The sequence below is a fragment of the Echeneis naucrates genome, chromosome 14, assembly GCF_900963305.1.
Source record: "Echeneis naucrates chromosome 14, fEcheNa1.1, whole genome shotgun sequence".
Classification (NCBI taxonomy): Eukaryota; Metazoa; Chordata; class Actinopteri; order Carangiformes; family Echeneidae; genus Echeneis; species Echeneis naucrates.
Window position 1 is genome coordinate 3,350,513 of NC_042524.1, and position 13,151 is coordinate 3,363,663.

Here is a 13,151-nt window from a genome sequence, read left to right on the forward strand (position 1 = left end):
TGCAGCACTGCCATGTCTGAAGCCTGCAAAGTAAGCCTCCTCTGATTATTGGCTGCTCTGTAATATCAGGCAATACACTCTCAAATGCAATGAAGAGGATACCTCATCACAGTCATCCAAAATAAGAAAGATAGCTGCAGACAGCTCTGCACGGCAGCGTTGCAAAGAGAGATTGATTATTTTTATCCCTTTGTCCTACTTCCAACAGTCTGTTGCACAAGTGAGTTTGCGTCCCATCAATAAAACAAATACTGGAAGCAAGGAAAAAGAAAAAGAGAAAAAAGAAAAAGCGAAAGAGTCTGCAAAGATAAAAGGCAGAAACAGGGGAAAATCAGTCTTAATATTAAGTGTTGCATCCACCAGTTTGTATTTTGGCTCTAAAATATCGACCAAGTGCACGTACTGCAGCTCAGCTACAGTGGCGATAGCGTCACAGCGGTGACAGCTGTCTCTTTGGATGCTGGGAAAGCAAACGTGTGTGATGTGCCATGTGTAAAGGAACAGGTTGTCATGAATAAATACCACTAGAGGCTTCAGATACATGCAAGGGCCTGAAATGGGAACCTGAAGGGGTCTGCTGAAATCAAAATGTCTTTTGAGATGCATGAAGCAGCAGCAAGGAGATGTCTTTATGCGAGCCCTGGGTTTCTGGATCGCCTTCCCTTAATCCCGAAGAATTAATTTTACAAGAAAAATACTCACAGACACAAGTTACCGTGGCAGCCGCAAATGGATGTAAAAATATGTATAATTACTACAAATGAGAAATTGTTTGAGATGATTAATGAGTGAACATCTTAATTTAATGCTCACTCTCTTTTTTTCTACCATTTGTCTTAAAAAAAACAAAAAAACAACAACAAACAAAAAAGGAGAAAGCTTCCTAACAGCTTATTAGCCTTGTTTCTTTGCTCCTTCTTGCCTGGATTGAGGTATTTTCACTTGCCTACTGAGCATCCACTAAACCGGCACCCATTTGTGCAAGGGAGAGATACAACAAATGAACCCCACTGCAATGTCAGGCAAAAGCACCGACTGTTGCCCATTTCTCGGCAAAGGCAGAGGAGACAGAGAAGTCTCACAAGACAGACATCTGATAGTACTCCAGTTGTGCCGCATCAAATATTAATCTGCTGAAGTAGGAACAATGTCACTCTTGAGGGCAGCACACATCGAAACACCTGCGCCCGCTGTTTTTTTCCCATGTAAAACCCACACACCAGCAGCATCGCACTGCAAACCGACCACGGCGAAATTGTTTACATCGGATTTTACAAAAGCAGAGCCGATGCGCTTCTTCTTCTCTGGACTCTGGACTGAATTGTTCAAACCATTTTTTCCTAACCAGCGATGCAAGTTAGCGCCAATCGTGGTACGTCTTCTGGTCAGGTTGGAGACGAGAACGGTTGGCTACAAGAATAACTTTATGGCAGCTCTTAGTGCGGAGACGAATGAGGTTCGATGCTGAACTCACAAAGTTTCTTCTTCTATCTGTAAAGAAATCTACTGACGCCGCCGCTGGCCATCTACCAAGAGCTACATTTACAAATGGCTCTTCTAAAGTGAGTCAAAGTGAACAAGAAAGATTTGTATTCATATAAATTGTCCCAGCTGAAATACGGGATTAATGCATCCGACCCACCGCTTACTGATCATTCTGATACCCTTGTTTTAATTGTGTTTAATAATCTTCAGGTGACAAATTATGTGGCTTGAGTGGAGCAGAGCTTGAAGGGCCCTTAAAAAGTGAAGTGAGCATTGATGGTGAACTAGTGATAGCTCTCTCTGTTTGAAAACGCTGTGCTGTGTAAAGCACTTACATTTGCGGGAGAGAAGGGTTTGACTGAAAGGCAGCGGAAGGTCACACCAAAGCTGAGGTGGCACCTTTAAGTGTTATGCAGATGCTGGCAAACAACCCGAGCCGGCCCTCCTCGCCGGCGCCGCCACAGCATTTCACTTCTGTTATCGTTTAACCACACTCTTGTGGAACGGTAAGGGAGTAAAGTCTGTTTAAGTAAAATATATGTCTCTCCACGTCTATCACTTTATCCCCAAAAAAATAATTTGATCCATTTGCAGAGTCTTTCCTGCCGGGTTAGCGCAGGGTAAATGAAATCACCCTGTGGTTGTCTCATAGGACTTGAGGCTAATGGCCGCTCTGGTTCCTGTCAGTCAGTGAAGTGCCCTACCTTCTGGTTTTTTCTTTTCTCTCTCCATCTTCCTTTTCTTTCATCATAACAGAAAAGAAAGCGGTGACCTGCACCGTTGGATCCTGCACTCCCTTTTTCGTGACTTTCACTGCAGCGGAAGCTTGAAGGATGAAGATATCAATGTTAGGGCATATGTTAATAAATCACTGAAAAGCAGGATAAGAGAAAATAAAGGAAAAAGGAGATAATAGCGAGATAATGGGTCTGTGCATATTTGAAGATAGTTGGATTTCCATTGGCAAGCATGACAATTGCAACCTTTAAATGATATTTAAGAGATCCTGATTACCCTGTAAGGTAATTAAGTGAAATTCTTGGTACATTTAATTAGAAATAAGTCTGCCAGGCAAGGAGCCACAGCCAACGGCAGTTTAAGTAATTCTGCCCCCGTGTCAGGACTCTGGCACCCCGAGCCATTCTTTTTCCTCCTATCTTTCCTTTTTCTTGCACTCTTTTGTCTTTCACATTTTCAGCATCAGCAGAGCCAAACCAGGTCCCATTTCTTTTGCTGATGCATTGTCAACCAAACAAATTGTGGGATCATTTGGCAAAGAGCTAGCATTAACGCGACAGCTGAGTGCTATGGCATGTTCATCAAACCTGAAATTGTTGAAGCAGCGGCATTAATGTCACCTGCAAAGAACAGAGGACTGTGAAATAATAAAATAAGTATTTTTAAGAGTGGCCATCATTATTCCAGCTGGTAGCAGCTGTTCACAGGTGGCAAAAATGGATGAAAGCAAAAAGCATGCTCTAAATGCAGTGTTGTGACAGCAGTTAAATACCCCTGAGTATTGTGTTATGGCAAAAAATTGCATCCATCAATTGTCGAACTTCAAAAGAGTGGCATGCCTATTTTAGTAAATGGCAATCCATTTTTAACAAGTGTGAAAAAACAGCATGGGCGTGGGGGTTGAGGGGCATTTAGCATTACATAAATCATTTGGTTACAGTGGTTACCGGCTCCACTTCGCCCATTTTACAAAAGCAAGTGCACCACTACAGCGCGCCATTAGGCAGTGTGTTCGCACGCTGGTAAGTAACCGCGTTGCTGTCAGTAGCGTTCAGTATAAACAAGTTCCTTAAACAACCATCAAGTGATCGGCATGAAAGATTACAAAAGACACTTAACTCGGGCACAAACTTCTTAGCTTCCCAACATGTGACCATCGGATGTCACGGTGGTGAGGGTGAGGCAGGAAAACATTACTGTACAGTTGTCCCTCAACATAAAGACGGATTATTAAAATATGAAATAATATTAACATATCTTAGGCTATGCAGTGCTTACTGCCAATATTTGCTTGTTCATTATAGCCGGGGGGTGGCTTGACAGGTGTGAATTTCTTTGTGACATTAATAGATAGTTGTAAGCCAATTCCTGACCTTGCCACAGAGCGACGTTCTCAGATTCGGGCCCGGCCACTAAGGGTTTAATGGGCTGCAGTGTAGAGGTGAAGCTGCCCGTGGCCTTCTACACAGCTTCTGATTAGGACCTTTGTTTCAAAGTCTTTACAAAGCTTGCTTTCTGGGCTCTGAGGTGGAGCTGCCTGGCAGGAGGCCTGTTCACCCTTGAGCTCTGCTCAGACTTCTAAAGCTCAGCTACCTTTGATAAAGGCATGAAAGTTGTCACAGTGCCAACCGAGTCCGGCTACCGCTGCACATCGACATCGTTTTAATGGAAACTATTCAAAGTCACATCAGAGCTCAATTTTAAAAAGCTATAGCATTGCACAAAATACAGAGAGGCAGCAAAGAAAAGTGAGAACCCCCCCCGCTGAAAAAAAAAAGGTTAATTTAGATGTATGTCGCGGTGCACAGAGAAGAGTGTGTACACCACAGAAACACGTTTTGTACTAAGGCAACAAAGTTGTGAAATAAATCACTGATTATTTTTGGTCCATGTCAAATTGCCCGCTCATATGAAAATTATTTATACTGTCATGGTCATTTCAGGTGTAAAACTTTCTTATCTGTTCCTCTGATTATCACGAAAAGACAAGCAGGTGTCAGCTCTCTGTCTAAGTCATATTTAATTAAGCCCTTCCTTTGCTTTAGCATATCATAGTCAGCAAAACCTTTGGACATTTTAGCTCAGCATTTAGCATTAGATCAGTTGTCAAAGACTGTGAAGATTATTTTCTTCAGTAAAGACAGCGCGCTTCGAGTTTTAATCAAACTTAAACTTCCAAGTTTTGGTCTGGAACACTTCATGATTGCAGAGGTGTTGTCTCTTTTGGTGCCAGTGAAACTATATAGGCGTTAATGAGTATGTTTCACAGTTTTTGTCACAAGTCCCAGCATTTCTTTCACTCTCGGAGACTTTATTGAGGCATTTTGGTACGAGTTCTCCTCTTTAAACCAACAGATGGGGGAGTTAACGGGTGACATTACACATTCACTTTGACTTTTAAAGAGAAAATTGCATTTACATGAGCACACAAACGGGAGAATACAAACGGAGCACCAGAAATCATAATATTTGAATGAATATTGTTTTTCCCTCCTTTGTTTGCACGCGAGCTTTCATGACAAATTTATGCATGTTTCCTCCGAGTGATGGAGAGAGCAAAAGCAGGAAGTGCGTCGATTCTTTTTCGTTGGCTTTTTGACTGCGGTTCACAGAACGCAGTGCGTTAGTGCCAGACAGAGACGTTGTTTGTACACAGAAGTTCACAGATGTATGAGTATTATAAAAAAAACAAAACAAAAAGGAAGTGGCTCTGATTTTCTACATCACACAGGTGTCTCCGTGTGCAAAGAGAGAAAATGCAGTGATTGATGTTTGTGATTTGTGGGGACCCCCTACCTGGAAGCTCCTTATCTCCCTTCATCCATTTGATGGTGGCAGCAGGCTTACTGCTCATGGCGGTGCAGGTCATCTCTGTCTCATTGCCCTCACTCAGAACCTCATCCCGGGCCTCGATGATGGGGTTACCCGGAGGAACTACACACAAGACACAAGACGCACAAACCCAAACTGTCAACACTACGGTATTGCGCTCTAGGGTTTCTGAACCATGAGCTCCAAAAGGCGACATAATGACAGAGCAGAACACAGACACATTTTTTGTAGATGCCGTGAAGGACAAACTAAAGACTAACTGTCCTGCCTCTGATACGTCATCGTGATAATATTTATCAACTATTCAAACTGCCTCTTATATACTTTACTTTTCCACTTTCGAGTAAACTAATCTTTGCACTGAGTGTTTATCTTTACGAGAATATTCAACTTATTATAATTCAGCGAGGATGAGAGAAAAAGAAAGCTGATTGATGGTTGGTTCATTGTTCACTGATGTCCCTCTGATTTGTTAACAATATAAAACCTTCTCAGACACTCACATGCATTTTGCTCACACATTTAAAATTGTGCGTTTCTGCTCTTTGATAAGATCCTCAACAAAGAAAAGTGGACGACAGCTGACCTTGTGACTCAGAACGGCGACAGACATCAACTGTTTTCCACTTCTGACGACACTGAGCTGAGATTTATTGGGTTCATTTTTGAACAATGTAACCTGATTAGCATTTTCATTACGGGTCGTCATGTGCATGCTGTAATTCAAGCTTAAACCCTCATGAAGTCTTGGAAATTCAGGTATGCTTATTTGCTGGAATTTGGTTATTGTGCGTGCTCTTTCACATTTCTAACTACCATTGTTGTGAAAATCGGTGTCATTTTTCCTGCTTTTGAAAATCAACACAAACAACAGCATAGAACAATTGTAACGCGGTTCATTGCAGTGAGTACCAGCTGTACTGAAAACGCATACACGTGAATGCTTACTACATCAACACCACACACAAACATAAAGTGCCATGTACAGAAGCAAGTAATTAGCTCAATTTGACTAAACAGACAGAAACACTGAATATTGTATTCACACATTATGCCCCCCCCCTCCACACACACACAGATGTGTATATGTGACAGTTGGTTCTATGTTTTCTATGAACACGTACTGAAATGTAAATTATGCAATATCTGTCATCCCATACCTGCAGCCTCGTTTACACACTGCAGCACGATGATGACATTTAATGAACACGTGACATACATGAAATTCCTCGATGCTTCAGCTTCACGTGTTGCTCAACATGCAAATGAGGATTAATGGCCTTCCATCTCCCTGCTACCCCTGACTGCGAACTCTTCTGCGCACTTATGCTTGTATATGTGTGTTTGGCTGTTGTACTTAGCACGGTGATGTCAGCGTAGGCCTCCTGTGGGGGGTCCGTGTAGAGCTGGCAAACATATCGACCCTCGTCTGACAGCGAGACATTAGACAGCGACACCCGCAGCTCGTTGTCTGAGAAGTTCACCAGCTGAAAGCGAGCGTCTTTCAGAGCTGAAGGAGAAACACACACAGAACAAAAACAGAATTTTATACATCAACACATTCAGAAGGTATATAAAGTGGAGGTGTAAATGGGGAAAAAAAAAAAAAAAACACCAAACAAGTTCATTAAAAATCCAAAAGTTAATAACATTACTAATTACCGGAGAAAAGAGGCAGCACGTCTTCACAATCCTTTGCCATTTTTCCTGAAATCTGATTGATGATAATTACATCATCAAGATAATATTTGTACCATTGTGATTGCTGGACTGATAAATTAATCAGCTAATACTTCCACTGCGATTCAATGCAAGTCAAAAAAAAAAAAACACATTCAAGCACAATAACCTGGTTATTTTATATTTAACCACAGTTTACTGTTCTGTCAAAAAAAAAAAAAAACTTTCAGAATGGATGAAGAGAAACCATCTGAAAAGCAATTAATTTTTATTATTTGTTACTTAAAACAAATAATGAGAATAGGGGAGTTTTATTTATTTATTTATTTTTATAATTCAACAGCAGTAGCAGCAGCAGGGTTATTCCTTTATTACAGTTTCACAGAATCATCAGCCTAAACCCCAGAGCCATGCAGCAGCAGTCCGGCTTTTTTCTGGGTGTAGCGTAGGCGGAATTCTGCAAAAAGAAATATTTAATATGTTTTTATATGTTTTATGGACAAATACGCCGCCAGTCAATTCTGCTTCAAGTGCATCACAACTTCAAGCGTGCTTCAAAAGAAGGGGGGAGAGAGCGAGAGAGATACAGAGAGAGAGAGAGCGAGAGAGAGCCTATACCTCAATATAATTAGTCAGCAATCACTCACAGAGTAACGTGACGTGAGGCGGTAACATTACGCAGCTGCGGCAAAGCAACAAAAGACGGGAGAGAAAATGAAAGCAGGAGACGACTCGCACTGTTGAGATACAGAGGGAGCTCATGCTAACCACATGGCTTGTCTGAACAAAGGCCTCCACGTTGGCCAACTGAGAAACTGAGCAAAAATCCATAAATTCCATCTCTTCCTCGTCTGTAGCCACTTTCATCTCGCCCAACCTTGTTTGCCCGCCTACCTGAGCACACTCTATCAGCTGTAATGTGGAATGACAACATGTGGTTAAGATGAAAGCCCACCTGTCTCCAGACACCCCCCTCCCCTCATTGGATATGATGATCATTTCTGCCCTGACTGACGGCATCTTCTTTGCATTCTGCAGGCTCTACTCAATCTCCAGCGCTGCGTTACTATTATTAACGTTATTATTATTATTTTTTTTTTTCCTTAAAGCGTTAAACACAGAGACATAGAAAACCTCAAAGCAAACAGAAACAGAATAACCGCTGGGCTACATTATGATTTCACAGACGATGAACAGAAAGATGGTGAAGCTTCTGTACGGCCTTACAGTGCTTCTCTTTAATGTTTAGAGATAACTGAGTCAGAGGAAGAAGGAAGAGAGAGGAGAGACTGCCAGCAAAAAGCAAGAATACTAATGACCACAATTGATTTTGTGCATCATTAAACAAGAACATCAGACACATTTTAAGCGACACCATAAGGCGGACTGGAAATGAGGCCCTTAGTTGTCACATTAACGGCACATATGTGGATATTTTGGCATCAAAATATTCTATCACGACGTACATCTATGCTTCTGGCACTCACCTGAAAAGAAAAGAATGTGGGGAAAAAAAGAGTAACGCACCTATTAGTTTCTTTTGTCTAAGCACAATGGAGCCTTTCTTCTGGCAGATGAATAACATGACCCTAATTAGTACAGCTCATTCAAAAGCCTTGTTAGGCCTCATTAGAATGAGGGGTCAGCCTCTAATCATAATGATTTAATTGAATTCAGTCTTCCCAGATTTGAAAACACTCACGCTGCGCTACATAAATGCACTGAAGACAGCATACAGAGGCAGAGCAATATTCAAAGGGTCACTATGGTAAATAGCATCCAGTAGCTTAAGGGAAGTGAGTGTCTGTAATCTGATCGAAATAGTATAGTATATATATATATATATATATATATATATATATACTGTTCCCAAAGTGGAAACAGAAACAGTGTTGCGCGAAGGATTCAAGCTGAGTTATTTCTAATGGAATTATTTATAATGCTGCACTGTTTCAATTAGATCTCCGCTGAGGACAGGGATGGATGTGACAACATCAAAGATCTGTGCCTTTGTGAAACACACTGATTTGGTCCTTAAGGAGTTTAGAACAAGCTTTAAATTGATAAAAGATGTGTGTGTGTGTGTGCGTGTGTGGGTCACCAAAAACCGACCCTGCAACCTGGATGTGGTTTGGTTTCTCAGTGAGGGATACGAGATAAAAGACGGTGTTATCAGCATAAAACTGGACAGCTGGAAAATACAAATGTTCAGCGCAGTCACCATGATTTAGTTTTTTTTTTTTTTTTTCTCCATGCTAAAATAAGTTTGGCGTCTAATGAACTAACCCATTACAGCTGAGTGGAACCACCTTTAATTTTGCTTTATATCTTGGTTGGCTGCTGCTCGATCCTTTCAGCATAAAGTGATGCTCTGCAAACGATGTGATCGCTTAAGGGCTTGCCTTGAACGAAAATTACATGGCTTGTAACAATCTTGAAAATCAGTGTATCGCTGCCATTTAGAAAATAGAATTTTAGCTGCAAGGATAGATGAAATGATCCATTTATGCTCTTTGAGACGAGCGACGTATCCGTCCTGCTCTCATTATTTTCAGTGAACATATAAAGTGGATATCAAGGCAAAAGGTAAAAGTAGAATTAAGGTGTTTTAGAGATTTAAAACGAGTGATAAAATCATCCAGTCATGGTGAACTTATTGGTTTGATGAGTTAGATGAGAAAAATATTTGACTTTATTCTGCTTCTGAGATTCCAACAGGGACCACGTGGTTATTATTATTTGTGCAACCATGGCGACAAAGGTCAGTTTCGCTAATTAACCCAAACTAGCTTTAATTGTACTATTATTAGATTTACTCCTCCATATCAACATTAAATCATACTGGGAGGTATGATCAAACACATTCTGCTGTTATATGTGTTGACCTTTACGAAGATACCAATCTTATCCTCGCTTGATGCCATTTTCAGTCGGAATATGTCACGGATCTAGCTGAAATCTTTTAATCCTCATTACAAAGCTCTGATTGGGCGATTGCTCCTTCCAACCAGTGGAAACAGCTGGTGATGAGCACAACACCAGGCTGCTGGTGGTGCCTCAAAACCCTGGAGCTAGAGAACAAATATTTTATTGGAAAATATCAAAGAATAAAAATAAATAAAATAAAATAAAATGACTCATTATTTGTGCTGCAGAATGATGCAAAGGAATCCACACCCGAGTCTGGAAGTACACAAACATTTAAGAAGTTTTTGCCAGAGTCCAGAATTTTTTTTTTTTTATTAGTCGTTAAATATATACTGATGCTTTTAAATATCTAGTTATAGTTTTCACAATTTTGAATGAACAGAAGCTATTTTGCGCCGCTAAAATGCACAAAGGGCCACATTCGTAAAAACCAGATCTTAGTTTGAGAGTTAAAAACAAAACAAAACAAAACACAACTCATCCTGGGTGCCTGGGAACATCTGCGAATATTTGAATAAAATACTTGGTGGCAACAATTTGAGAAATCCTTGCCAATCAGATATAATCCATTTCACGAAAGCATTTCTCCAAGATCTCATAATCCTCTTATGTGCCACTTCTAAGTAAGGCATTGTGGTATAAGGATGAGCTGAATAAATAAATACTTTCTAATACATGTTGTGAAGAAACACTGCCAATGATGGCAAGGACACGCTTCCCCGAGCTCGTGGAATGGGACGACGATAGAGCGGGCTCAAAGAGATACAAGGACAGATGACGGAGAGCAGCCTGGTTAACACAGCGGGGTCGAACGCGACGGTGCGGTCCATAACAGAGAAGAGGGCGAGTCGGCCAACGCTGAAGATTCAGCTCTGACTGTTATATCACAGCATACTGGGATACATATCTCCTTCCTTTGGCCTTTGTGTACTTTGGACAAAAAGAGAGACGGTGACCTTTCGTGCCATCCTGTTTTTTTTTTTTGGCTACGTTCATCTTCTCTTGTTCCATCCGATCCCACGAGAAGGACATCGCTGATGCCTGACAAAGCCGATTGATAGTCAGGTCCTTGGATAAGAGAAGTCTGCCCAAACTCTGAAAGGCTGTAAATTATCTGATCCTTTTTCTTTCTTTCTTTTTTTTTTTTTTACAGCTGATAATGATGAAGCTAAATTAAAAGGAGTGATAACACAGTACAGTAGAGCCATTCTGATGTACAGCCAAGGAGACTCTGCTAGGTAGCTGACTGAGTCAAATATTTGCACTCTCTGTTCAGCGCAGTGTCATCGGTCACGCTGATTACTGCTATCAAACTGTGTGCACCGCTTTAATGAATGCTATTGTTCTGCATGTGGTGTGAGCACTCTGTCTATTTATGTTCATAATTCTGTGAATGTGCTCCACTCTCCGAAGCAAAACGGCAACGAAAAACAAGGTCAGTGTCAGAGCGGTAAATATGACAGGTGCAAATTTAAAGGTGGACGGATCAGTGTCTTTGAGTCAGACTAAATTTCCAAGTTGCAATGCCTTTATGGTGAAATTCCATCTTTGTGTTTCCCTGCTAAGCAGCAACTGGAGGGATTTGTCCTGACAGTTGTCTCTGTGTGCACTCTCCCACATATCAAATGTTGTGGATTCTGTCCCCGAGCTTTTACAATGTAGGCGCTCTTCAACGGTATTGTACCCGCAGACGGCGTGATGAGGAGGGATGATTACAGCCACCAGTAACCCTTTCAATGTATCAAGATGAATTTGAGAAAATAAAAGCCTATTCTTTAATGTTTTCACTCGACCCTACAGTCCTGGATCTATGGCCCATCTCGTATTACCAGTCGGCCCTTACAATTTTAAATACTAAATGGACTGCATAGCGATAGCACTTTTCAATCTGAGAAGGACAAAGTGCTCTCAAATACCTCTCATTCACCCACGCACACACACTGATAGTTGCAGAGCCATCATTCGAAGCACTGGCCTGCTCGCTGGGTAAAATTTGAAGTTCAGTATCTTGCTGCAGGACACTACGGCACGTGGAAAGAAGGATCTGGGAGGCGTAATGTCTCATGTCCACAATTGGCACCTCAACGTGAGGTCAAGTGTAAAAAAAAAAAAGAAAAAAAGAAAAAAAGGTGTCATTATCATGGTGAAGACTGGCATGGTTTCTCCACGGGGAGTCTTCCCGTGTTGAGCATTTGTCAGTGATTGCTTTTTGTAGCGTTTGATTTTTTTTTTTTTTTTTCTTTTCTCGATTGCGGCATTTTATATCTATATGGGAAAATCCTTTGCAGTGACAGAGAAATAATACGGCAGGTATGAGACAGTAGCTAACAAGGGGACAACGTTCTCAACTTGAACCTTTTATGTCTGACTTATTTACTTTATCAAGAAATCGTCTCCTTGATTGGTGGGAAAATAGGCATTTCGTGTTTTGGAGTTTCAATAAATGGAATAAATCCCATTCAAATGCAGGAGAAATCAGAAAGGGAGATAATGTGTCTCAATCATCCTGTGATAACACAAGTGATCATTCATCGCACGGCCTTGACTCAGTCACTCGTGATGAAACGTAGCTGACTGTCAAGGTAAAAATGGCTCTTGAGACTTGTAGTGAAAATAAACTAAAACAAAACATAAGAAAACTGGAATCGATACATCTTCTAATGGCCTTCTCTCCCCCTTTCTCACCTTCTGGTGGCGGCATGAATTCAGCTGAACTCTGCTTTTCTTTTCCTTTTCTTGATTCATCTTCATTCTGTCTCTGTATTTCATTTAAAGACCCCCCCCCCCCCACCCCCTCGCTCCCAGCGCCGCCGAGGATGACTCCTATTCAGAGAGAGCAGGAGATGATGAGTGTGCCTCGCCTAAGTGGCTGCAATCAATTGTGATTAGTGGCTGCCGCTACTTTTTGAGAGGAGCACATCAAAGTTTTATTATTGGGTGTCAGAGTGGATAAGATGGGGTGGGGCAGCAGTAATTACACTCTTACAACCAACCTCCTCCCCACTCTAGGTGGAGTCCATGCTTCCAAATCACTGTCAAGTCGCCACCCACCCTCCCAGAATATGGGAGGGTGGGGCTTTGTCTCTGACTCCGTTGATAAAAAAAAAAAAATACCCATCCTGTCGGATTCCATGTGGTCTTGTACTACATTTTGCCGATTTGCAATGCCCCCCTTTTCCCCTAATAATGACGGTCCCATCAGGCCCTGTGTTGTAGTGCTTTCTGTGTCTGTATCAGCACTCACCATGTCATAGCTCATTTGTTTAAAGAAAATATTTGTCGGTTTTTCTATTTCTGTGTAGCTAATGTTGCATTAATGTTGTGGGTCAGAGACCACTGCGGTAAAAAAAACTGAAAAAAAAAAAAGATAAGCTCACAAATAAACTAACTTGTTTTCTAATCTTAGCCTGGTTGGCCTCGCCATCATCATTAAAAAATGAGACTCTGTAGCCTCTGGTTCGAATTAAAAATAACTGACTAATAGGTTG

At 41.3% G+C, this 13,151-nt stretch overlaps 1 protein-coding gene across 3 annotated transcripts in view; it reads right to left on the reverse strand.

Moving 5' to 3' along the window:
* Positions 1-13,151, reverse strand: part of cadm1a (cell adhesion molecule 1a) — a 328,662-nt gene that overhangs the window by 57,260 nt on the left and 258,251 nt on the right. For all 3 annotated transcript variants that reach the window (XM_029518976.1, XM_029518975.1, XM_029518974.1), the window contains exons 3-4: positions 6,413-6,565; positions 5,020-5,157 (exon numbers count right to left, since the gene is read on the reverse strand). In XM_029518976.1, the coding sequence (XP_029374836.1) occupies positions 5,020-5,157; positions 6,413-6,565 (291 nt within the window). The remainder of the gene's footprint in view (positions 1-5,019; positions 5,158-6,412; positions 6,566-13,151) is intronic.